General features: G+C 43.3%; 1 protein-coding gene across 3 annotated transcripts in view; it reads right to left on the bottom strand.

Annotated features, from left to right (window-relative positions):
• Positions 1–1271: 1271 nt before the first annotated feature.
• Positions 1272–26429, bottom strand: part of LOC142790145 (uncharacterized) — a 107980-nt gene continuing 82822 nt past the window's right edge. For all 3 annotated transcript variants that reach the window (XM_075885128.1, XM_075885127.1, XM_075885126.1), the window contains exons 13-20: positions 21753–21798; positions 17977–18188; positions 16133–16209; positions 15458–15526; positions 14651–14700; positions 12444–13960; positions 10499–10916; positions 1272–6474 (exon numbers count right to left, since the gene is read on the bottom strand). In XM_075885128.1, coding sequence (XP_075741243.1) covers positions 6446–6474; positions 10499–10916; positions 12444–13960; positions 14651–14700; positions 15458–15526; positions 16133–16209; positions 17977–18188; positions 21753–21798 — 2418 coding nt within the window. In that variant the 3' untranslated portion in view covers positions 1272–6445. The remainder of the gene's footprint in view (positions 6475–10498; positions 10917–12443; positions 13961–14650; positions 14701–15457; positions 15527–16132; positions 16210–17976; positions 18189–21752; positions 21799–26429) is intronic.

Here is a 26429-nt window from a genome sequence, read left to right as displayed (position 1 = left end):
ACTTCGACATGCCTGGCACCACAACCGTCGAGAAGAAGGGGGCGAAGCAAGTTCGCGTGCTGACACCAGGCCACGGTAAAACAAGAGTGACGGCAATGCTCCGTTGCACGTCAGATAGGCACAAGCTTCCCCCGTAACTCATATTTAAACGGAAGACGCTCCCGAAAGGAGTCGTTTTCCTGAGTAGTGTGATCGTGCGGGCCAACGAGAAAAATGGGTGCGCGTTGCAATCGATGTCTTACTTTTTTTTTTCCGTCGTGAAAACAGAGTGCACGCTACAATCGAGGGCGTGGTAGAATCGAGTAAATAAGGTAACATTACATTTCGTTCATATCGCAATAATTTCTTTGCCCTTGCGATGAGCCTTTGATATCTTTCAACACTGCTTGCTACTCGAAAAATAATCGTTCCTCCTAATATGCAGCATTCAATACCACGTCCGAGTCGAATCAAACACTTTTCGTTATCAGAAGCTTTAGAAAAACGTTCGCGCGCGATACTTTACTCAGTGTGACCAGGTCCACCATCGTTCAGTGAGGCAGGCTATGGGGCCACGCAGGTTTTAACGGTGAAAGTGTTGTAGCTAGCCGTAGTTTATGAGGTGCCGCAAGAAACCACAGGTGTATGCGCAACAGGAGTTGGACAAACCTCACTACCCAGTACAGCAGGTGCGCGCGTTAGACTAGAGCCTCGATTTTTTTTCAATGTCAGCCAGATGCACCCGATCCAGCCGTAGTCCTTTCCTGGGTGGGGGGGGAGGGGGGAGAGTGATTTTAAATGCTAAGACAATCATACAAGACATACATGACTCAACAACGAGGTATGGGAACCAAGCTCAGTCACTTCCTGGATTCAAGACCACTCACAGTAAAGAAGATCCTAGGACCTTGGTATACGGTCTTGTAGATGCACAAGGCCATGAAAGCTCTCTTGTGCTTCTTCCGGACTACTGGACATCACGAGCGTTTGTGAACGAACAGCGCGAAACCGTGTTCTGTAGTTTCAAGCTGACTGTTTATCCCTCTCTTTCTTCTTTTTTGTTCTCTATCCTTTCCTTTCTATTATTCCCCATTTGCCCAACCATAAGTGTAGGGTAGCCAACCGAGCTAAAGCTTGGTTAACCTCCCTGCCTCTCTCCATTTCTCTCTCTCTCTCTTTTTGCTTAGTGTTTTGAAGACCGAGCACTTATATCTGGCAACAAATTGCACAACTTTCACAAACACGTAAGCCACCAAACCAGATTGTGACAATAATGAGGCAAAACACACTGCTTGTTATGAAGCGTAACACTGAATAAAATATTTTAATATATGCACCTTGTGTATACAATTATATGTACAATATGGAGACAAAAATATACATTTGTACAAGACTGTTGCGTTGAGAAGGAAAACACGAACAGCTCCTTCGTTTAAAAGAAGTAATTCCCTTCAAACCTAAACTAACTCTTCTAGACACTTAGACACTTTCTTTTTCTAAACTTAACAACGTTTCCCATTTCAAGCTACTCCAAAATCATCTGCTCTTACCAGCAATTTACAGAGCTTACCAACGATGGCACACCGATGTTAGTGGCGTGCACTAGCACTACCGTACAAAAAAAGCTTATATAGCTCAGACAATGTGAACAAAAAAATGGTGTGAAGGTTTAACCGTTTAGAACATCCTTGAGCAGATCACTAAGAGAAATTCATGTCAGCAAGACAAGTCATGTGAAAAAAGAATGCTTTGGCCACATTTTTCACAGACCTGAGAATGTCAAGACATCAAGGCTGATACTGATTCTCTCTCTCTCTTAGCTAGTACAAGTTTCTGTATCATGAACTCAGGGCTGAACTGGCAGAATTTCGCACAATGCTCGATTAGACCACTTTCCATTAGAAAACTGCTGAATCGATGTGATGTTGGTCAGTGACTATACAGCACAATTATGGTGTTTTATGTGCCAAAATTAAACATGATATGCTTGCCAAACAAGTTATCACTAATGCCTACATACGGTCTAGCTCTGTCAAGATCTTGTACAAGGAGGAATGTACCATTTCAGAAAAAGAATGCATGTTGCCATGTATTACATGTGCCTCCTCTACACTTCATAACATACTATATATAGGCTGACACTTGACTGTGAGCTCGAAAATTACTGTGTCTTGTGTCCCAGAACAATGCTTTTGTTATAAACAATACTTTAATAGAAAACACCGGAAGAATATCATTCACCGGAATCGCCATAGTCTATAATGCCTCTACGTCTCAACATATCCACATCTCGCCTCACAGGTTATGGCGATCAAAGGAACAAAAAATTAAGCCATTTGACTGCTACAACCTCATTCAAAAGAGGAGTTGTTCAAGTTTTACGTACCCCCTCTCACTAGTTTCTCACAAAAAACATGCCATCAATCATGTGCTGAACGTTTCTTTCATTCCCTTATGTTCACATCATGAAGTTACCTCGTTATCCCAGTATACGGAAATGCGACTTAACCTCAGGCATCACGTGGCTTAAAACCCGATGTCATCGTAACGCCTCTTAAGAATGCGCTTACAAAAACGTAATCAGCAACTGTTGCATGTTCATGTCAGGCGTCACCTTATTCAGACTGAACCAGTCTTGTTCTCGATTTAAGTCAAGATATTTCAGAAAACTAGATTATCCTCTCCAACCTCTCCACATATGCCCCAAAAATGACATTTGGCACTGCCACTGATGGCGCATTAAACTGGTGACTTTCAGCAATATAAAGTGCTTTTGTTGAGGAATTTGCAATCGACTGTCTGCAAAAACCACACACAGAAGAAATTTTTACAGCTTGCTCACAGAATCAAACTTGCAAACAATAACATAAAAGTAGATTGATTGATTTATTTATATGTGGGGTTTAACGTCCCGAAACCACCATATGATTATGAGAGATGCCGTAGTGGAGGGCTCCGGAGATTTGGAACACCTGGGGTTCTTTAACGTGCACCCAAATCTGAGCACACGGGCCCACATTTCCGCCTCCATCGGAAATGCAGCCGCCGCAGCCAGGATTCGATCCCACAACCTGCGGGTCAGCAGCCAAGTACCTTAGCCACTAGACCACCGCGGCGGGGCATGAACATAAAAGTGTGGTCTCGCTTTCGATCAATAAGTGCAATTTAGATCTGATAAAATTCAACCGGTGTCTCCGTCGACTCTGAGAGCACAGATGAACGCTCAGCTCGGGTGCGACTTCTCTGGCTACTATCTTGAAAATTCTCCAAATCGTTGTAAACAGACCTGATGCATGACATGAACCAGTTCATGTGCCACATTGTCCTCGAATGTGAACTGAATTATGCACCAGGATACAGAAACCAGAGAAAGTGACAGAACACTTATTCAAAGCAGATCAGCGACATTGGAAGCAACTGCATACATTGCCACCTTACTCATGACCATACTAACATCGACCCTATTGTGTTCAGTGCAATCTATCTGCAAGGCTGTCGAGAAAACACTGTTCTCAATGCAAGCAATATAAGGTAGAAGCCAAGAGAGAGTGGAATGAATATGCTCAAGGATGTCCTATAACAGTGGGACCTTGAACATATGTAATTGAGCCTAGTAGTGCTACATATCAATTTTTTTTTCTTTTTTAAGAAGGCCTTTTTAGCATTTCACTCCATAACAGACCTACATACAATGACAGCAGGTAACGTGCAGACATCCAATAATGTTCATCAAGATTTAAGTGATGCCCATGATTTCAAGGCACCCCTCTTTCGTCAACAAGATTCTCTTGCAGTCAATGCCCATAACAAACAGCCGTTCATGACAACTTCCATGCATCACTAGCGAAACACACAAATGAAGCTGGCACTAAAAAAGGCTGCTCGCCTCAATGAGTTGGGGCAAGTTAATACAAGTCAAAGCAAAACATTGTCAAGCTTGATTAGATGCTTCAAGTTGGCCCCTGAGTAAAAAATGATGACGAAACCCTCTCCCAGCTGTACCCCAAAGAACAACACTCTCCTACACAAATCTAGAAATCAAACAATTATCTCAAATAAGAAGTAGACTAAACTGATGTGAATCATTCAATCTATTCACAAGATTTCATTCCACCTATGCCGGGCTAGCTATTGTAAACGCTAAGTCCAACAGTGAACAACCTTCTCTACAATAGTAGAGCAACTCAAAACAGACGGCGGACAGAGAGTGACAGAGAGTGACAGAGACCAGAGGATGTTAATTTAAACACCGTAAAACCTCGTTAATGCATTCGATTCAATATGGCTTCACGTTTGTACATTCTCAGCAGGAAACTCTGAAACTCATTTCATATTATACAAACATAATCCTGAGTTCTCCTTTACATGTCGTTTTTGTCACCCCCCTATTTGAATGCATCAACACGGTTGAACAGTAGTTATTATATGCAGCACTGGACTTTCTCCCTCCATCCCACATATTTGTCACATGTACCTCCGACACACACAACCACATTTGGCTTACCATTGCCCGTCTATGGGCTTCACAGTGGACTTCCATCACAATGGCCTGGCTGCAATCGCAAAGCTCATCTAAGACGCCTTTACTAACACACAACTGACAAATGACATAGCCTGTGCAGCAAGAGCACAACCCTGGTATTTTTTTTCTTGCGTAGATGATTCGCAGTAAGGGACACCATCAGATGGCAAGTTGCGTGTCAAAAAACAGGAACTTTCTACAAAGAGCAGCAAGAGTGAAAAAGTTTGTTCATGAACACTTCGAAGGGTCCAGTCCCGTGAGAGATACGGCGGCTGGCTCTTCGTTACACACTGTGACAAAGCGCAAGAATACAGCTTAGAATGAAGCCATAAAAGAGCGTAGAAACTGTAGACAGCTCTAAAGACAGTTTGGCTCAAATGCACTACTCTCTCAAAAAAGCGTAAAGCTACAGAATAAACCACCGCAAGACAGCAAAACACACAGTCTCACGCTCGCATGCAGTTACAACAGCAGATTTTAAAAAATGAGTGGCTTAAGTTCAGTAAGAGTTAGTGAATAATACAGTTTTCACACTACTACAGACTTCGAAGGTGGCGTATCGAAGACAGGTTATGCTAAACTAAATAAAAAGTCCTATTGCAGGTCTGTCACTCACAAATACATTATAAGAGAGGAAACACATTACAGCTCACAATACATGGCAGCTCGCTAGGAGCATATAAAAACCATGCTCACTGCAAACATGGTCAACACCCTTAGGCTTTATAGAATGTTGGAACACAAAAACGTTCCTCACTCTTCCTATGGCAAGGCGCATCAAAAACATTTGAAACAATCACGAAAGTGCCGCCCGCATCGTACAAAATGCCTCGAGGACAGTCAGGAACCAAGAAAAAGATGGCACTGAATTACTAGAGCGATGCTTTCCCGTCAAACTGGCCTAAATATTGCGTGGTACACAAGACATCATTGTGTCCAAACACTACAACCTTGCTTTAGTCAGCACCTTTGAATGAGCATTGCGTGTGTACCTTGTGATATCTAGTTTGCTACAGAAAATTTAAAGCTGTCGTCGAAGTCTGTCAGCAGCTGCTATAAGAGCACGCAGTCTAATCAATGCAAAAAGAAACAGCAGCAATAAAATTTGATGGGAATGTGCCGAAATTTGCACGTTGAAAAAACATGCGGGAAATCATGATGTCATAATGTAGCCGACTGTCTGAACAGCCGCCGCTTTAAACAGACATTCGACAAAGCTCAACCCTCCTTCTCCTGAATGAGTACGAGTCACCAGAGACTACCAGTTGCCTTAATGCCTCGTAGAAATGTACAGGCACAGGGAATTATAGTCAACAGTTTCTTTCTAGAAGTCAATGCCTAGAAACTTCAGAAATACCGACGGAAAATCACCATTGGTTTCCTTTGTTGGTTATTCTTTTTATTTTGATCCCAGGGCTGCTGCCAGAAAGTTATGATTAGTACCAGCGATGATTTATCGGACCCTGCAAATGCTGACTAATAAAATTCTATCACTTCAATGGCGCAACATTGTGCCTGAATCAATGTTATGCACTTATCACCAAAATGGTGATCATCATGTATACGAGGCACTCTTAGTATAGCTGTATCGCGTAGTACCTCATCAAATGGAAACGGCTCATTGGCCCTGAACGATTCGCCAACTTTTTCCTTGAAAGACAACACTAGAACTGGTAGTAATAGTAGGACAGCTAATCTCACTGACGGGTAGGTGGAAGAATACCTCAGCAGCAGCACAGGTTACTCGTAGGAGAGCCGAGAATTCCAACAGGCGAGAAGCAACAAAACGTAACAAGAATAAGGTTCACGTCTTTCAATATCCCGTATACGTGGGGTGCACCTCAAGCGTGTGGAAATGCCTAACCACACAGAATACTAGTCACTGTTTTGGTTTGATGCAGGTCGCCTTCCATCCTTAATTGCCACTATGATCCCACGGAGTCGTCACTCCCTCTCGGATCCACTCCCTAAAACTGAAACAGAAAAGGCAGGGCCATGCCGAAAAGACATAGTCAGAAAAAGCAGCGGAATCTGGATCGACAGGCTGATCCTAGTCCAGTTCATTCGAGAAACAGGTCATCAGCAAGAGTAGACCAACGTCTAACATCACAGGATTTAAGATTAAATGGAACTATTTATCACATGAATAGGCAAGCACAGTATGCAGTACATCGACGTGGCTGCACTTTTCTAATGAAAGTTATGAAGAATCAGCATATGCCACGTCATTACAGTTATCGTAGTGCACCACCAACACCTCATGGTGATGATATGATACAAGAAATTTCACAATAGCACACTTGCTCAAACTAAAACACGAGTGCGCAATAGTGCAGTAACAAGCAAAACTAATACCCTTGCGGACAAGGTCGTCAAATCAGGAATGGCTGCAGGTTTATGACATCCCCCACTCCCCCTGAGTTACCACTGTAACAACATACTGTTCCGCACAACTTACATACGTGTCATGCGAATACGTGAAAATATGTAACCTTTACACGAGCGATGTGTTTGATTAATGCATAAAATGAGTCAATATTCTATAATGTCCACTGTTACTTTTGCAAAGGCTCTCCTGAAAAATAACTCACAGGTGAAGCCCGCAAAATCTCTGAGGTAATGTTTTTCTGATGCTTTCCTGATGAGACATATGCAAAGAGAATTACAATGATTAGCTCACAGAACAGTAGTTAGTCAATTTAAAAATAAAACAAGTAACGAGCTAGATTTAGCACCAAGCTGCAAACCTTACACACCTCACTCGGATCTGAGCAATTGAAGTCAATAACACGAGCTAAATACGTACGCGTAGTGGAATGGCTTATACACGTATACCACTAATGGTGCTACGGCAATGACACAGTTATGCCAGAGTCCTTCGATGCTTTCTGGTCACAAAACTCCGCCCAAAGGTTGATATAGGGACAAAATCTCCCGCTAGCGGCGCCACCAGTCGTAGGGGGGCCACAAGCCGCCGCCAGTGCCTGGATTATATGCGCACGATTGCCGACGTTTCGACTTGATTATGTGCGTGCTGTTCTTCCTGTTACCTTTTATTAAATGTCACTGAATGCAGCAATGCAATCAGATCAGTATAAACGTGATCCAGTGTCAACGACGAATGGAAGCTGTTTACTTAAGAACGCACGCGTAGTTTGCTTGGCAGTGCGGACCAACCTTATAAATATCAGCGCGTTTAAAGTGTTTTAACACCACGCGATAACGCATTGTGTTAAGAATTACCTCATAGCCCAATTATATGCGTATTTACGATGCCTGGAAGCGGTACCTCGTTGCTCGCCAGGGTTTAAAGACGATTATCATGCTCCGTGCTCCCGATGCAAGCATCTACTGCTGGATCTGCTCGACAACGTGTTCGCGCCTGGCCAAAGGGCGATTCTGTTTATGCGGTAGTAGAGCTTTCTATTCTGGCACTAAGGCCGAAAATACGGGGAGGAAGGTGAACGGAATGAAACACGACTAGGTAAAACAGGAGAAATCGCATTGGTTTATATCCAGCTCGTCTCTCGCGCGCTGCTATCCAGGTAATCAAATGAAGGGAATGGTCGAGCTAGATGTTTTATTCTAGACCTTTCATTTGAGTCTGCACCCAAATGCGCAGTTGTTCTGGACACACGTTTGTGAGCGCTGATCGCTTTCTTGACGCGGGTACTTTGATGTCGCGGTTATAGCAGCTCAGCGCTTTTGCGACCACTTGCTTCACTATTAAGGGGGTCTTTTAATAGGCACGATTTTCACGTGCCTAACATCTGAGTGATCCCTTTTTTACACGCAATTTAGTCCAGACACCCTTCTCTTGACGTTTCCTTATGTTTACTGCTTAGAGCAGCATTAATTACTAGCCGACAACCCACGATTTCGTAGGGAAGGGAAGTACAGCAGCCTAATCTGGAAGTTCCTTTCGATGCCAGTGCTAGCTGCTCGGCGACCTTTGTCACACCACCTAGGTACCATACCATACTTTTTTATGTTTGGGGGAGGGGGGGGGGGCAGGGATACGATTTAAAGCATGCAATGAATCTGAAATTTGGTACTAATGATACGCCGCTTAGTATTTGGGTGTGTACCTATGAATGGGAGCTTCCCATCAGGTGCATTTATTGAGGAGCAAGTTTGAAAACATGTTTTGTTTATACAAAATACACAGAGAACAACACCTTGGAGAAGAGAAGCACTAGAAACTATTATGGCTGTGTTCAGTAATGTTACACACTCAGTGCCTTGTAAGGGGAGGGGGGTGGGACCCAGTCAAGTTTTCTGCTTTCTTTCCCCTCCCGTCCTGCTTTCTGTCCAACGTCACCTGGATCCTGGGGCATCAAGGGATGGCGGGAAATGAAGCAGCGCATGCTGCAGCCCGAGAACATACACAACCATTATGCTTAACAGTAGGGCTTCCGCCCCCCACTTGCCGGGCATGAACCACGCACGGTTGCCCGCGAGGCTTTGTTTTTTTTCTCGCGTGAAGAAATGTAATATACATTACTCCCGAAGTTCGGCGCTACTGGGGAAAAAGAAGAGCGACGCATTTTTCTTGCTTCTCCTGTATCCGGTGCTGCAGCCCGTCACACAGCACGTATTAGGCATTGCTCCTTCGAATTTTCATGCCGTCGACCTTGAACGCGGAGAGCTTGCCCTTGAAGTTCTCGTGATGCTGATGCAAAAACTTTGTTCGAAGGAATACCCCGAGCAGTCTTTACACAACGCATTTGAGCTGCCGCCGCTGCCAATGCGTTCCGCCTGGCAATGGCCGGGTGCAACGACGCGGTGGCCCCCCTATCCCAGCTTGCGCCGCGTAGCGGCTGCTCTTGGCAGCATATCAAGCTCTCCCATAGAGTGACGGAGAAGTTTCGTGACCAGAACGGTATTAAAAGACTCTGGTTATGCTAAGGTTGTGTCAACAGCATACCTCAAGCACAAAAATAAATTCTTTATGAACAAGCATCTCTGTTATTGTTCCTCAGGCATAACATATTTGTATTGCAGTGATGCAAAAATGAGTAAAAAAGGGAACACTACATATAATGCATTGTTGGACAAGTCTAGATGTCAATTTCAGAGCGATGTTTGCAAAGTTTCAGACTGTCAAGCACAAAATGCAGAAGAGCCCAAAGACTGCCGAAAACAGTGGGTATCCACTGGAGATGAGCACCACCAAAAATTTTAAGTAGAGGACGAACAATAACACCCAATAACACGACCACTATGCACAAAACAAAGGAAAGATTGATCAAGGGTTCTTTCTTTTCTTAGACCCAGCCGAATTAAAGCAACAGGCAAACCTCATGGCACTGGCTAACACTACCAGGATTACACAAATACTCCAATGGAAGGGAGAGCCACAGCCACGCCAGCTCAATTGGTAAAGCATTGGATGCATTATCTGAAGGTTGTAGGATTGGTTTCTACCTGCGGCAGGCTGATTTTTCATCCACTTTAATTCCTTTCCATTCATGTCATAATACAGCCGAACCCCTTGATAAGAGACACTGATGTAACAGACGATTGGGTATAAGAGACGCCAGCATGCCCAAGTTAAAATAGGGGTTGATAAGAAAATGCACACATGATACCCTGATTGATTTGTGGGGTTTAACGTCCCAAAACCACCATTTGATTATGAGAGACGCCGTAGTGGAGGGCTCCGGAAATTTTGACCACCTGGGGTTCTTTAACGTGCACCCAAATCTGAGTACACGGGCCTACAACATTTCCGCCTCCATCAGAAATGCAGCCGCCACAGCCGGGATTCGAACCCGCGACCTGCGGGTCAGCAGCCGAGTACCTTAGCCACTAGACCACCGTGGCGGGGCCACACATGATACCCTGCTTATTGCTGCCAGACGTGTGTCTCATAAAGAGGTTTGACACGAACTATACTACAGTAGAGACACAGAAGTAATGTCCTCTACCCCTTCCATAACTTCATAGCCAGTCAGTTTCATTAGACCCGTGCGCTTCATCCATGTTACTACTCACCACTTTCAGGGCTCCCATCCACACCGTGCCCAAACTGGAAGGCATCGCCCCCTCCAGGTGACGTCTCCTCACCGAAGACACTGCCATCATCCCGAGACCACGGGGCTCCACTGCCACTCCCTCCAGCAGACGACGCGAACGAGCAGGGCGAAAAGGAGCGCTCTTCGGATCCCGCGGCACTCGATGAAGTGCGCCGCTTGCCCCGAAGCATGGACACTCCCATCGTTGGCCGTGCACGGGGCGTCTCCGGCGTCTCGGGCCGTGCCAAAGGTGCCGATCCGGGTGGTGCAAACACTTCGGCGTAGCAGTGCGACGATGACGACGACGTGACAAAGCTACCCGCCGAAGTGCTGCTGTTGAGGCTGCTGCTGCTACCACTCTTGTGCGTCAAAGGCGATGGCGATGACTCCTCGGGGACCTGCCAATGTTGGCATGTGCAATAACAGAAACATGAATGGTTATGAAAATGACCAAACAAAGTTCAGCTTAAGAAAAAGTGCACACAAAAACTACGAAACACACATGAGGTGATAACACCAACACCAACTGAAAAGTAACAGTTTTCCTAATGAAACCAGCCAAAATATTTCAGCTACTTCCATGTCAAGAAAGCCCTCTGACAGCGAAGCTATAGACATTCCAGTGTATGTAAGGGCAGACTAAAACAACTTATTCTCATTTTGAGTATCATTATTGTTTGTTTCATCATCATGCCATTACTTTCTTAATTCATTAACTCTTCTACGGGAAGTTAAAAAAGTAATTCACCTGTGGTGCGACTACTACTGCTACTACAACTGCTACTGCTACTGCTACTACTACTACTACCACTACTACTACTACCACTACTACTACTACCACTACTACTACTACCACTACTACTACTACTACCACTACTACTACTACTACTGCTGCTGCTGCTATTACTGCTGCTGCTACTACTGTTACTACTACTACTATACTGCTACTACTACTACTGCAACAGCACAGAGCAGACAAGGACAGTTTCCCTCTAAAAATGCAGTCAAACTTAATCATATGAGCCATGTTCTCTGAGGGTAAAGCATATTTTATGGAAAATTACTCGAAAAGCCTTCCTTTGAGGCCAGACACTTTCAGTATTTCACAAACTACACAAATACCTTAAAATATAGTCGGGGAACGACCGCCACTGCAGCGCAACTGGTATACGCATCAAATACATTGCATGAAGATGATGGGTTTGATCCCCAGAGGCAGAAAGTTGCCTTTTCATCCATGTGCACTACACTTTACACCACAATTGGATTGCATTTCAATCGAAAGCTACAGATGACAGCTCTGATGCTTTTCTTGGTTTGATCTGCTGTTGAAATCGTGGGATTGTGCCGAACGAACAAAAAAAATTTCATTGACAATTAGGATACTGCCTAATATGAATTATGTGCACAGCTTTGTGGTGCGGCAAGGCCAACTTGAAGTTTTAGCTTTCGACAACGTATCGACTACACCATAAACTATAACTTTTGTGTTGTGGGACAGGAACCACTATGCCATTATTTGTCTTTCTGCAGATAAGCGAAGTATCGCTACCCGTCTGTAAAGCATTATGTGCCTTTTGTTGACACTGCACGTGGCTGATTACCATGAAAAATTATGGCTAAGCACTTTGCAGTGGGTGGGAAGCTTTCTACCACACACTCGCTGCACAATTAGCATTGTGATGACTAATTTTATTTAACTCTTATCCCGCACGCTATCAGTGGCAGACACCTGGTTCAAATTCAATTTGATCCCGGTCATTTCTTTCTCACATTATATTTCTTATGTCACCATTGATGCCAACAGCAACGACGATGCCACTCAATTCGAGAACGAGCACGTAAGAGCTACACTCCAAAATGGCCGCTTCAATCATTTTCTTTGTGTACACACTCAAGGATTTAAAGTGATCAACAGCACTCACCTCTGCAGGTGATGATGACACAGCAGAAGCAGACGCTGACGACTTGAGTAATCGGACGCCAGAAGAGCGACTAAGCTTGGGCGACCCATACATGTCCCTTTCAGCACTCAGCTTCTTTCTCTCAAGCCGCGGCGAACGCAACATGTTGGACAAGCCCTCCCGTGTCGAGGAAGCGAACTTCTTGAGGAACTTCGGTGAGTGAAAGAAACGGCTCGATGTCTTGGTTGGGGTGGGAGAAGGCGCTGCCTGACAACAAGCCGATGCAGGCGCAGCACCCGCCCTTAGGAAAGATGATGACGACAACTTCTCACCTCTGGGTGCTCGTTCGACACCTTGAGATGGACTCGAGGTGCCACGAGAAACCCATGGATCGGTGCCTTCCTCCTCGGGATGGGACGGTCTGCACCGACCCTGGTGGTATTGGGATGGAATGACGTCCGGCCTTTGCGACGGATAATCGGGTGATGAGTAGTCCCGAAAACTGTAGTCCGGTGACTGCACACACCCTTCTAGAGGAGAGCCAAGGTCACTGCTGCCCACCGATGAAAGTGGAATCATCAACTCCTGCTGGGAGCCCCTCCACGAGTTTCGGCGATTCGTGTAGAGATCCTTAATCTCCTGGCTCGTGGCACAGCGCGGCATCAGAGAATTAGTAAGCACTGGCAGTGGTACCGGGGACGGGGCTGGGCTATCCGAGAGAGCAGCAGGATCTGGGGAGGACGACGCCGACGGCGATTTCTTAAACACCCTGTTGTACTCTCGGTCGAGCAGCGTTTCGCCCTTCGGCGTCTGCATCTGGGGAAAGTTGTCTGCGGTCCTGCTCCGCAACAACTTGGCGGAGTCTGATGGGCGCCGCTGCACTGCGCGAGACGGCACTGGGGACGGAGGTGCCAAGGTCGGTAATCTGGCCGAATTGCCAGTTTTGGCTCCGAGAATCACTTCACTTGGCGGGGGCAAGCTCGCACCCGCTGGAATGGACGGCTCCTTGACGCTACTGTTGTGCTTGAAGGAAACATTCATGTAAAGGCCTGATGGAGGCTTTGACTTAGCACTACTAAAATCTCGCTTTGCTGGCTGTACTACAACACCCAGCGCATCGCTATATTTGTCCCAGGCACCCGACAACCTCTGCTTTGCAGTTAGGCTGCACGAAGAGCCGTCACTGCACTCTGAAGACTGCTCCAATGATGAAGGGCACGGTGCTGCCGGCGGGGAGTTGGATGACTCACGATTTCTGGGCAGTGAGGAAACTGAAGCACTCGTCGTAGGTGGCTCCCCGGTGGTCCGTCGAGGCGAAAGAGTGGCTGATCTGTCTGTCAACTGTGGAGGAGCCACAGTCGAGCGGAGAAATATAGTTCTGGGCATTGGCTTTGGAGATGGCTGTCTTGGCCTGTCCAAAGGTGACGGCACAATGCTGATCTTGTGACTGGAAAACGATGATGACGACGATGCTGACTTGAACAATGCGCTGTCCAGCACTGCATCTTCATCACTATCACTTGCCCAGATGCATGGACCTGACATTGAAAGTGGAAAAGAAAGAGAAGGTAAATCATCATGTATCATATCACTAAATAAAATGCAAGACAACAGTTCTCCCTGATCACTTGTGTCCTTGTGTCCTGTTGTCACTGCTGTGAATAATTATCTAATTCGGAGGTCTCACTTTCTGAAACCAGGATACTATTATGAGACATGCCGTAGTCTGAAGATCCCATTATTTTGACAAACTGGGATGCTTTGACATGCACCCACATGTATAAGCACATGGGTGTTTTTGCGTTCCACCCCCCCTGAAATGCGACCACCACAGCCGAGAATAGAGCCAGCTTCGAAGCATGACACCTCCACTCCTATACCATAGCCAATATCATAAATCACCAGACCTCGCCACTCTTACAAAATATACTGTGTCATGCTGACTCTGTATCCATTGGCTCAATATCCGTCCTCCTAAATATCCTCATTCTAAACAATATGCCTTACATTTCATGTAAGTTGCTGAATCACTTTTTTGAGCAGTATTTGTCTTTATGATACATGTCTGATAAAAATGACAAAAACATCCTCCCCCACAGCTTTTGCCAAGATTGCTCCGAGAGGACTAAACACTAGTCATCAATTAAAGTCAAGGCAAAATGTTGTTGCAGTCTACTTTTATTGAATATTTCAAAGCAAGCAGAAGCAAAGAAGTATTGTCTATTTACCTGCGGAATCGGGGAAAAGTTTGGCCGCCTGCTGAAGCTTGGTTAACCATCTGAAAGACAAGAGCGGGTAACCAGAAGTGTTAAATAGTGCAATCTTACAAGCTTCATTACTTTTTCTTTCTTTTTTTTCCCCCTCGCATTCTTATACATATTCTCTCCAGGCAACCTGAGTTAAGCATACACTTATTTGGCAACCATGTCCAAAGTGCACAAGCTGAGAAAAGAGAGCGCTGCTAGCAGTTCTCAAAAAGAATAAAATGATACTCGCATCACTTCAGCAACGTTAATTACATTTCAAGCTTCCAGGAATGAGAATAAAGAGCAGCTGATGCCGATCCCTGTTATTGCGCACTACGTACACACATATCTGGGTAAGGCCCTCGACGCCAGCATGACTCACAGCACAGGCAGCATTTAAATTTGTTCTAGTTTTTTGATGTTTCGAACAAATACAGCTGAATTTCACCTACAATTCCTTTTTTATGGGATTTTTCATGCCACAGTAAATCACAACTGCCAGTAAATGAAGCAACATTACCTTGCTGAAATGTGGTTTAGGGCTAAAAACGATAACAGCAAGGGCTGCGCTAAAACCGTAGCTACAGATTTCAAAAAAAGATTCCTACCAGAGAACATACCCAGCACATTGGGTTTTAAAACTGCCAGTTCAATGAAAAAAAAAATCCCTCAAAAATTGTTTAAAGCTATTTACAAGGAAATCTTTCATCAGCCAGCAATATCAAGAACAGATGAACACAGGCATTTCATGGAGCAGATAAAGTGTAGCTGTAAGAATACCCAACTTACCTTGATGTATCTGCCGTGGACTCTGTTGCAAAATAAAAAGTGTTTTTGGAGTTGCAGAGCTTGAAGGCACTACAGGAAAAAGGAAAAAAAGATATTGCTTTTCAGAAACAGGAAGAATACACGAAGCAAATAATTGGCATGTTACGAACCCCTGATAGAGGGCTTCAATCTAGGTCTACCTGGCAAAGCTTCCCAAGATGAGTTGTCCTGATGTAACGAACTTAATCAACATTTCACCTTAGAACCTTGCAGTAACTTGTCATCCATCATGAGACAGCATGATGGAGCACTCACTTTCTCTTCAAAAAAAGGTGCCAGCAGTTTTAGCAACATAGGCTGTAACTGGCACTTCGTTTTTGAGAAAAGATGAGGAAGCACTGTCTGACGATGGAGACGCTGTTGCCGCAATTGCAATGCAAACAGAATGCTCACTGGGTGCATAAATCAGACTTTACAGGACGACAGCAGGAATTTCCCAAAAGTTTCACGCCAGAGACTCCATTCGGGCCTGTGACCCCATACATGGCTCCAACAAACGTTAACGACTAAGACCTTAGGTTAGCCCTTCCCAACTCCTGCAATAAACAAAAAAGCAGCAAACAGCCACAGCACAGGATGCCCGATATGTCATTTTAATGAAACTATTAATATTATTATTGTTAGCCAGGTTCTTACCAGTTTTTAGATTTACAGTCGGGCGCAAGGGACACCACAAAACCAGGCACATACAGCAGGCATTCTGCTTTCTGGTCCTGAAAACAAATCGGAAATATTAAAGCGATCGGCACACTGCCAAGAAAGCAGGAGGAAAGTACACAGGTTGCTTCAACAAACGTTCAGCCAAGTTTTCTTGCCACGCATGTTTCTTGATGGCATTGTCGTTAGCAAGTGAAGCTGAGCTATGGGGAACACTGTTATGTATACGACATTATAAGTTTGCACGTTTGTCCCCACTGGAATGCCATCACAATGGCTCATCGTCAAGCGAACGTTCATTGTGTACTAGTTGGTTTACTTTTTTAAAAATGATAGTCTTTCTTGGGGACCTTCGACGCAAAAACTTTGGTCTGTCTGTCTGTCGGTCTGTACATTTGTCTGTTTGTCCACCGTTACTACGAACCGGGTGCTTTAAACAGCACCAGCCAATACACCGAACGGCCGACCCCATCCGCAGCGCCCACCAATGTTGCTCAAGAAACAGCGTTTATACATGTGTGATTGTCAATTAAAAAGCGATTATCGCGCATATCTGAGGCACCATAACAACACGTATATATTCTGCATGCTCGTCTTTTACTAGAAAAGGCATACATAAGTAATTCTAAGGACCGTAGCGCTTATCACGCTGCGCTGACCATGCAACACTTGCACGGAAAGGCGAGTGTTTCCAACGCTTTGCTAAGAAGACACGGTGGTGGCCCCTACCCGTCGCCTTGCATTCTACACCTTATCACCACTCTCAGGGCCACACGCTTTGTTTAAAAAAAAACAATTGCCAGATGGCGCTCATGTCTCACGTGTAACGTGACTTTATGCGCTCGTTCGCCTCCGCTGCACGCTCGAGGCACTCTAATGCAGCGCCTCCGGAATACCATTCACCGATTTTTTTGCACAGAACATCAAAGAAATGCTTTGTTCACTCTCCACACGCAAGACTATCGTCTTTCCATGACATTTGCAGATTACATGCAGATAGTGGGCCGTTTTTTTTTTTTGGATTCAGCTTTTTGTTCACATTGAAGATGAACCAACTAGCCACCAACATTAAATACTGCTGGGTATGCATGTGATGCATGTTTGTATGATAATGGTTGTACTACTTGCTTTGGAGTGCTCATGTATTGTGAACTGTATGACACAAGAACAATATCTGCTCGGTCATTAAGCACCAAACAGCACAACCTGTGAAAGTGGTAAAAGATGGTGACACGGCAATAAAAGAATACAAGTGATAATGAAGTGTTTTTTTTTTTTTTTTTTTTGGAGTGTGATACAATGATGTTTGAATATCCATTTTACTAAGATGGCAACACACAGCACACACACCATCAAACCTCTGTAATTATTTAATGAGGTATCAGTCCAGAGTAGTGACCGCATTAACCAGCTTTACTGAATATAATTAGTAAAGAGCAGCTTTTTAGCATTCCGGAAACCTTTTCTCAGCATTACGGAGACTTTTCACTACAATATCTTTCCCATAAACTTGCCTCTGAAAGAATACCGTCGTTTCAATTGTTTTTCAAAGGAAGTAATCTTTTTTAATATTCCTTTATAATGTCTATGCAAGCATGTTTCTTTCTTGTGAGGAGGAAAGTCATGTGCAATATATTATGTGTGCATTTCATTTTTCTGTTCTCTGTTCGTTACCACCATTTACACTGCAATAAGTGTAGGACGGCCAGGACATCCTCAAGCTGATTTTCTAGCTTTTTCCCCCTGGTCTCTCACAACATTTTGTTGTAAATAAATCAATTGACGAAAAATGAAAAAAAAAAACAGAGAAATGAAATGCGTACCTGGGGAGTGGCGTAGAGGAAGAGCTGGGGACCCCGGAGGAGGACCCAGCGACGGCGCCAGGGAGGAAGGGCTGCCATCGCTGGTGCCGCCGTCCTCCCCGCTGCTAGGAGGGGCGCTGCTTGCTGGTGCTGCTGCCCCCCCCACCGACGCCGGAGGAGCCACCCTTCGCACTCGGCCACCCCCAGCTCCGGGCACGGCACCCCACGATTCCCTGCAGATAACGGCAGCAGCCACAGCAGCAGCAACGACAGTCGCAGTTAGACACAAGGCCTTGCTTCAATAACACACAGTCTCACTATAAACACAAGTCTCAGGAGTGGGGGATGCTCAGAGCACGCTTAAAACTAGAGGCAACAACAACTCGTTTTTGGTTCTGATAGCACAGCACAAACAATTTTAGCAGCATGTTACCCTTTCTGTGTCACTCTGACCGAAAATGGCAGAATTTTAGTCTTTGAGGCTTTTGCCAGTCTTTATTTATTCCACGCAAAAAGACTGCTTCGTGCTTTCACTGCCCATTGCGGTGTGCGCTGCCACCAACTAGAGCGCAGCGAAATACTGAGGCAAAGCCAGGTCATCCATGGCCGAGTTGAACACCACGTGAGAAATAAAGTTAAAATAATGAAGGAAACACTTTCCACCTAGAGATACAATGGGTTTCAAGCCAATCATCGAAGTTAAAAAGAAGGAGGAAAACACCCAAAAACAATTCAGAGCAGAAACCAATTGAGAAAACAAAAACATCTAAGGCAGTGCAAGCAAGTACTGCCAATGAGCTGAGCTATTCCTAGGCCATTCTCACTAGAAATGCGTGTGCAGAGCACAGCTTGTCTATGGCATAGAAGGGGTTAAAGAGGGCGAATTCTTATAGCTGAATGACAAAAACCACACAGAAACACGAGGAACAGGAAACTAAGAAGATTATACTTCAATGACTTGAAGCCTGCTCAAATTCAAAGTTGTTTAAAAAAACGCAGCATAGGGTACTGTCAAAATGTTGCCCTGCTCCTTATCGTGCTCTTTCGTGTTTGTGTGCCAATTTTTTTTTGTGTGTGTTTAACGACGACCTGCAGACCTTACCTTGAGATGTGCTCTGCTGATAGCATGTGCGATAACTTAAATTGCATTGAGCAATAACATACAGAAATGATGGAAAGATACAAGAATAATAAAGCATTGAAGCCCTTACTATGCATATTAAGGGCATATTGAAGCTCTTACTATGCATATTAGAGAAGACTCTCTAGTATGCATAAGCATATTAGAGAGTCTTCTCTAACGAAACGTTTCTTTTTTGCCTCTTTTTTTATTTACCACATGTAAATTTCTTTCAAGAAATTAACAAATGTGGCTTCAAAAGCCCTTGCACCATGCTTGCTAACCTCCTAGCCTCGAAGCAAAGTAGAGACGATGAGGCATCATACTACATTAAGCACCAGTGTAGGCAATGTATGTCGTTGGCTACTGACTTGAATGAAATCATATCATATAGACACAGGGACACAGCCAGTTTCCCTACCCTAAGGCCGCATGTGCGTACTATGATAAAATGCCTGCTCATGTTATTCTACAAAAAGAATAAACAAACAGGAACGAATAGAAGAAATAAACACAATGCCACTTTTCCCATCGCAATTATGTTGCTGATGATAAATTTCATAAAGTCATGCTAGAGAGAGAAGTCCCAAGTTTAGCATGCACTCATTGTAAATAACTAAAGTTTTGATTGCAGAATTAAAGGCAGACCTGGCCTCTCATTGTTAACAAAGTTCACTGAAAATAAGTGCAACTCAGAATAAAGATAACAAAAACGCACTTCTGCCTATTTTGCAAGGCTCTGATACGACTAAACACTATGTGTTAAATTAGCTGAAAATGGAATGTATGGCAGTGACTTCATGACTCTTCAGTAGGCTTGTGCAAATAGTAAATTTTATGTTCGAATCAAATTCAAAGAGAATAGCAATTTTGACGAATAATTTAGAATCGATGTTGAATATCACATACTATAAAAAAAAATGAACACATCTGTAATGACTCTACTAACCAGCAAAATATATATTTAAATTTTAAACAAAGTACTAAGGAAAGTGGGGCAGCACGGCAGTGTGGATTTCGCCTTGGTATGTGTAATCATGGTATAGCAGCCCTCCACTGCAGTGAAACCACCTTTACAGAGAGTTACATAGGAACTAGTATTTTTACATTTATTCGTTCATTTCAAATACTTCAAAATTTTCATAAGCTTGAATCTAAATTGAAGTGAATTCAAGTGCCGCAATATTCGCTGAAATATTTGAAGGGCCCAAATGTTCGCACAAGCCTACTCTTTAGATGTTGAACTTACAAAAAATACACCAGTATAATTTAACAAGACATTAAAATATAAACATCTCAGCGACATCCACTGCTCTGAGATCTTCCCAGTAAACACTAAAGTGGGCTAAACTGGGCTAGTTAGAAATTAGCATTGAAATGAGCACTGCTTAAGATATGACTGTGAGAGCAAGGCAGACAATGAGCTCATTAGCAATCAGACTGTGAGATCAGCTACTTGGTAAAAAAAATGTGCGAGCCTGCCATGATGATGCACGTGATGCGACAATTTCAATGGCAGTACTCTCTGCACTGCTAGTAGGTGTTATGCTAACGTTAAATTCAAAACCACCTGTTCTGAAGTAAATGTCCAGAGGTTACATAAGTACGTGTACAAGAACCGAGACGATATGGCTGATCCTAATCATTGTGGAGACTAGAAGTACCGAGCGAGTCGTTTCTGTCGGTGAAGTGCATACAATTGGTAAATGTGCCCTTTTATGTGCCTTTAATGTGCCTGTTTTACATAATCAGTTATTTTCATGAATTTTCAATCATAGCATAGACTGCATAATTTCATTTATTGGTATATTATATACACAACTTTGGTGCATAATGGCATAAGTGGTTTACTTCCGATATTGTAACCGCATGAAGAGAAATATCAGAGCCATATGAGAAGAAACAACGGAATGCACGAACAAGTAGTAAACACACACATTCAATCTTTTCTTCTACGTTGTACTTTTCTGCAGGCTTTTAATTTTTTTGCAGGCATTGTTTGCAACAAAATGCAACAAAGTTTCAGCTAATTCATTTGTCGTCTTAACTCTTGTATACATACCTTTTTTACACAACCAAAGACAACTTCCAATTCAGAGCTATGCTTTTGCAAAATGCCCATTGCGTGTTTGCTAGAAAAATGAAGACCCACTGCTCTAGTTAATCATCAAAGTCCAAAACGCAACATCGAATGACACACCCTGACCAACTCTCACATGTACTTGTGCATGTTCACACACACACACACACACACACACACACACACACACACACACCATCACAACATTCACGTGTTTATGAAACATACACTGTCTTTTGCCTCATCAAGGACCAACAGCCTGCACGTCATCATAGAGCTAACTTAAAGAAACACGACGCACATACATACACACTACTATCACATAAGCAAACACAGGGAAACATATAACAATTAAACGAAGGGTAGTCCCAGAAGGAAGAAAGACGACACTACACTTTATTGACAGAAACATTACGCTATTCCTATCATGTGCCTGTAAACATGTCTTTACGCAAAACTGGTTTGTAAAATAATTTGTTGTTCAAAAATACTCTGGCAAAAATTGGACTCATGCCGTAGCAGCGGCCAAAATTATTAAAAAAGGGGAAGACAAAAAGGTTGAAAAAGTCAGCGCGTACCAACCATCGACACACTCACCTAGTGTGCTCTCTGAACATTGTGTCTTTGTGTTCATGGCTGGAGGCTGTAATGGCAAGTGTAAAAAAAATGCCAAAAGGAAGGAAAAAATCTATGTGAAACAAAACACAAACACGGCGACCCAAACAGCCAAGAAAGGAGAGCAAAGAAGCATTCAAAGAAAACGGCATGCAAAACAAAACAAACACAACAAAACACTGAACACAAGTGAGACGATACGTGCGAAAAGTGCTTGCACACTTGAAAACACACTGCAAAAGAACAAAGGCAAAAGGCCTCACACAAAGCCAGCTGCTTCATGCACCTATGAGGATTGACCACTGTGGTTCAGTTGGTAACAATCTATAGTAGTACCATTTGGAAGAGATGAGCAAAACAACACAGGACACATAATGTGCCATCATCCGTCCATCCACTTAACGTAGAACATTCATTTGTCCAAGAGGAGCACCCTAGGATTGCTATCAATGCCTGTGCACTTTTGAGAGTCCCTGTCATAGGTTTTTTTGTTGAAGATGGCATGTACCTAGCCTTTCTAACACACACAAGCACACGTACACACACGAGACTGGCAACTTGACCACAAGAAAGCTGAACACAATGGACACATGTGAACAAACATAACAATGATGTGAGTCGCTAGGATAACTGCAAGCTGTAATATAACAACTTCTTGTCTTATTGCGATGGCAATTATATGGACAGTCTAAACGTTTTTTTGCTGGCACCGTCAGCGTCGTGTCGTGTACAAAATCCAAATTGATAAGATACCCCAATGGATCCTACCTTCTACCTGTTGGTACTAGCGCGCCAACATGGCTGAAGCAGGGATCAAACGAGCCAGCCCATCTTCGTCACTCCGAGGTACATGCGTTAAGATCCCCGCCCCGCCTGCCAGACCAGCCGACCAATGCTCAATCAGAGAGGAAACACCGCCCCCGTCTTTAACGAGCGTGAAAAAACGCAAGGAGGAAGGGTAGCTCGAGCAGCAACTGCGACCTTTTATAGAGTTACGCGAGATTACATCCAAAAGAGTTAGCTACCAGCCTCACTTCCTATAACGTTATAATTTGTCGCCATAGCATTGATTGGTTCACCCTTGCAGTGAAACTGATTTTTCGTCTTCATGTAAGTTTGTATGCTGATAGTGCTATAAATGCCAAATAAACCAATTTGATTTCATATAAACCATGGACATTATTGTCATAAACCATCCTCCCCTTTCATGATACAGGGTAACAGAGGCTTCACGGATGTCAAACAAACATGCCTACAGTGCCTATGTTTCATGAAAATGCAATATCTACAAAGCTGAAACAAAAAAGCAAGAAAACACACTAACAACACGCTCTGTTTTCATTCCTAAAATTCATTTCGTGGGTTTTGTCAAAGTGAAGCCAAGGCCATTTGGAACATGAATCTTGGTGAATCGTAGGAGCACTCGCATCTTAAGAGAACTTTTGGCACATAGATCTGAAGTGTGTACGTAAAATTCACTTCCAACATCGAAGTTCCGAGTAGCAGCGATGTAACAGTGGATTCACTAAACATACATGAATCAGCTGCAAACACTGAAGCCATGGCTTCATTTCTTTTGACAAAAGCTGCACATATACGTGCGTAGATGCATTTGTGTGTGCCTGCGTACGCTTATATAAAGTTCTATACGAGTGTGAATTGCATTTACTGCAGTCAGCGTGAACTCAACGCACAAAACTAGTAAAGTTCGTATGCCACAACCGCAACGATGCTTACGTTACATTTCTTTCCATCTGTGTGCAAATCGCCATGTCCAAGAACTGTACAAAAGTAATCACAAACCGAAAAAGAGCAACTTTCTTTCGTTCCGCCTCGGTTCGTGCTATGAGAGATAAAACAATGTAGCTTATCTGAGTCACAGCCTTCGGCTATCTGACAAATCAACTTCAGACAAATACTGCTACATTAAGGTTTTTCACTTTGTTGGCCAGTTATCAGGGTGAAAATCTGCATGGGTTCTGATCACTTAAATACAAGATAGCCATAAAAGATGCAAGACAAACAAAAACTCTATCAAGAAACTGGTATCATTTCTTTATCTTTAAACACTAACAAGCTCTTTACACTGCTAGTTTATTTAGCTTTCCTTTCACGTTTACTTAACTCCACTGGGAGCTGTATAAGTGCGTTCACAGAACACAAAAAGCTTACACGCACAACAAGAAGTATCAGGGATAAACTTCAGTTATCAAAATACCCATGAACTGCTAACGAGTTTATGAAGCCATGCAAGGCTATCTGCCTTGCAAATTGCTGCTATGACTGGCTTATAATGCAAGGGGCAGTTCAAATATAAGAATCAGGAGGATATCCTGTGCACGTTTATTCGTTCGAACTTTTACCCTCCCCTATTGTTCACATAAATTAAAGTACCAGATTGGAAACTGTTACTGACTTACATAGCACAAAAAACACTCAATAGCAGAGGCAGTTGTACGTAAAAAGCTGAAGAAATGGCAGCAAGCAATATGCACAAACAAAACCATGCTTGCAAGGCACAGTGTACCCAATAGCTCAGTACTGAGCCAACAAATAAATAAAACATGAATAGAGACAGGATTCTGAGCACCACCAATTCGTCCTACACACAACTCGTGCAAAGCTATGGAGCACAAACATTAGCTCAACTTTTTCAGGAGTCTCCTTCTCAAATTATTTACGAATCTATGTAACCACTATTTTTCTATGCAAATAGAATGATAGGCATGGTTCTGGTGTATGCTACTACTAGATATGACGAAACGGTCTTGCGCATGAGTTTTCCGCACAACTACATTACTGCTGTTTGACGGGAATGCTCAGCCAACAATGGGTGAGCAAAACATATTAGATAAAGTTTAAGCATAATTTTGAAGAGGGTGCAGCTCAATGACGAAAATGAAAAATTATTTCTAATGAAAGATCAACTATGAGACATAAAACCAGTTTTTTTATCATACATCACATCCTTGTCTCAGCCTTGATATAGTGTGAGGTGCTGTTTTCTTTAAACTCAGATTGAGATCAATTATTCGTCATTCAAAAGCTGCATAAAGTATGATGGAGAGGCCACGGATATCTGCAGATCTCTAGTATCTTTGCACATCTTAACATACTTAACGTCTCCGCTGAAACATGCCTAATGCAAAGACACAACTGGCACAAATGACAGAGTTCTGAGACACAGATGGAAGGTGGATAAGATCTGCATTAAATAGAGCAAAAGTAAGCATCTGCTGTACAATGCAACACTTTTTGAATGAAGAAAATCCAGTCTCTACACATGCATGTCACCCATAATCAAACTAAGCCAAGCGAAACCAAACAACGAAACAAACTCAAAACGCCACAGAGTGCCCACACCAGGGCACTTAAGAGTAAATATTATCGTCCAATGCGCAATCAAGAAGTATGTAAGTGTTGCCTACAAAGGCCACTCAAGGAGAGGCATGCTACAGCCACTTACGCATGCTAGCCACAGGCCACCGGCACTGCGTCGAAGTAAGGAATATTGCACCAAACAAATCACTCAGCTGAACTCTTGTCTTGTGTTAGTGTTGTCGATGATGAATTTTCATGAAGGGAGGGAAGCGCACTTATTGGCCCAATGGAACGCCATATGAATGCAATGAAGCTAGTCATCAGAATGGAAAATATAATGCAAGAGATGCTCTAACAAAAGAGCCCCAAGTTTAAAGTTATGTTGGCACCCAAAGTCATCTTTATATTACACAGTGAAACGATTTTGGTGACGTCAGAAAAAAAAAAATTTGCTTCGCAAGATACTCCAAAATTTTCTTGACACATGCATTCTCTCACCCACCGATCGAATAAAAATGCCATTCTGGTGCTATGGTTCTCCATTCACAACACCAACTGACTTATCTTGACAATGTGAGCTGGAAAATGCAGCTAATGAATGAAAGGCAAGTATTAACGATGGCAATTCGCATTTCATTTAGCTATCTCTTGCTAACATCAGTACATTCGATCTCCTAATAGTATGAATTTCAAAGGATACACAAAGTGCGATTGAAAGAAAGTACTAGAAATGCACAACTTGGATGAATCAGTACATGCATAGGATGGCAAACATTTGCTCCCATAAGCACATTCAAGATTTATTTGACATTATTTACCATATTTCATGCTTGTTCAAAGCAACGTTCAGGCAAGACAGCCGTTTCCATAAAAATTATCTTTCTATACTCCTCCTTATAGAGGATAAAAATAAAGTTCAACACTATTTCTTCAGTTTGAGCCCTATGTATTGGCTTCACCATTCCTCACTGACCAATCGAGGACAGTCCTATGCATTCAAAAATGATAACATGCCCTTATAAGTAAAAAAGACATGGAGTGACAAGTGATCATTCGTAGTAATGCTGAGAGCTCCTACCAAAGTATCAAAGGCCACTCTGTTTTTTTAGTAACAAGCTGCAAAAAGGCTTTCAAATCATTTCTGTTTATAGAATACTTAGCTTATATACCGTATTTACTCGCATAATAGGAGCACTATTTTTTCATGAAATCGGGCTCTAAATTCGGGGCGCGCCTATTACGCGGGGTAACATTTCCGAAATATTTATTTGCGACCAGTACAGAACACAGATTATGTACACGGAGCCGAACTCACGAATATCCGCACTACAGCTGGAA

The sequence above is a fragment of the Rhipicephalus microplus genome, unplaced genomic scaffold, assembly GCF_043290135.1.
Source record: "Rhipicephalus microplus isolate Deutch F79 unplaced genomic scaffold, USDA_Rmic scaffold_72, whole genome shotgun sequence".
Lineage (NCBI taxonomy): Eukaryota > Metazoa > Arthropoda > Arachnida > Ixodida > Ixodidae > Rhipicephalus > Rhipicephalus microplus.
Note: the sequence above shows the minus strand (reverse complement) of the source record. Positions and strands in the feature narration are given on the sequence as shown.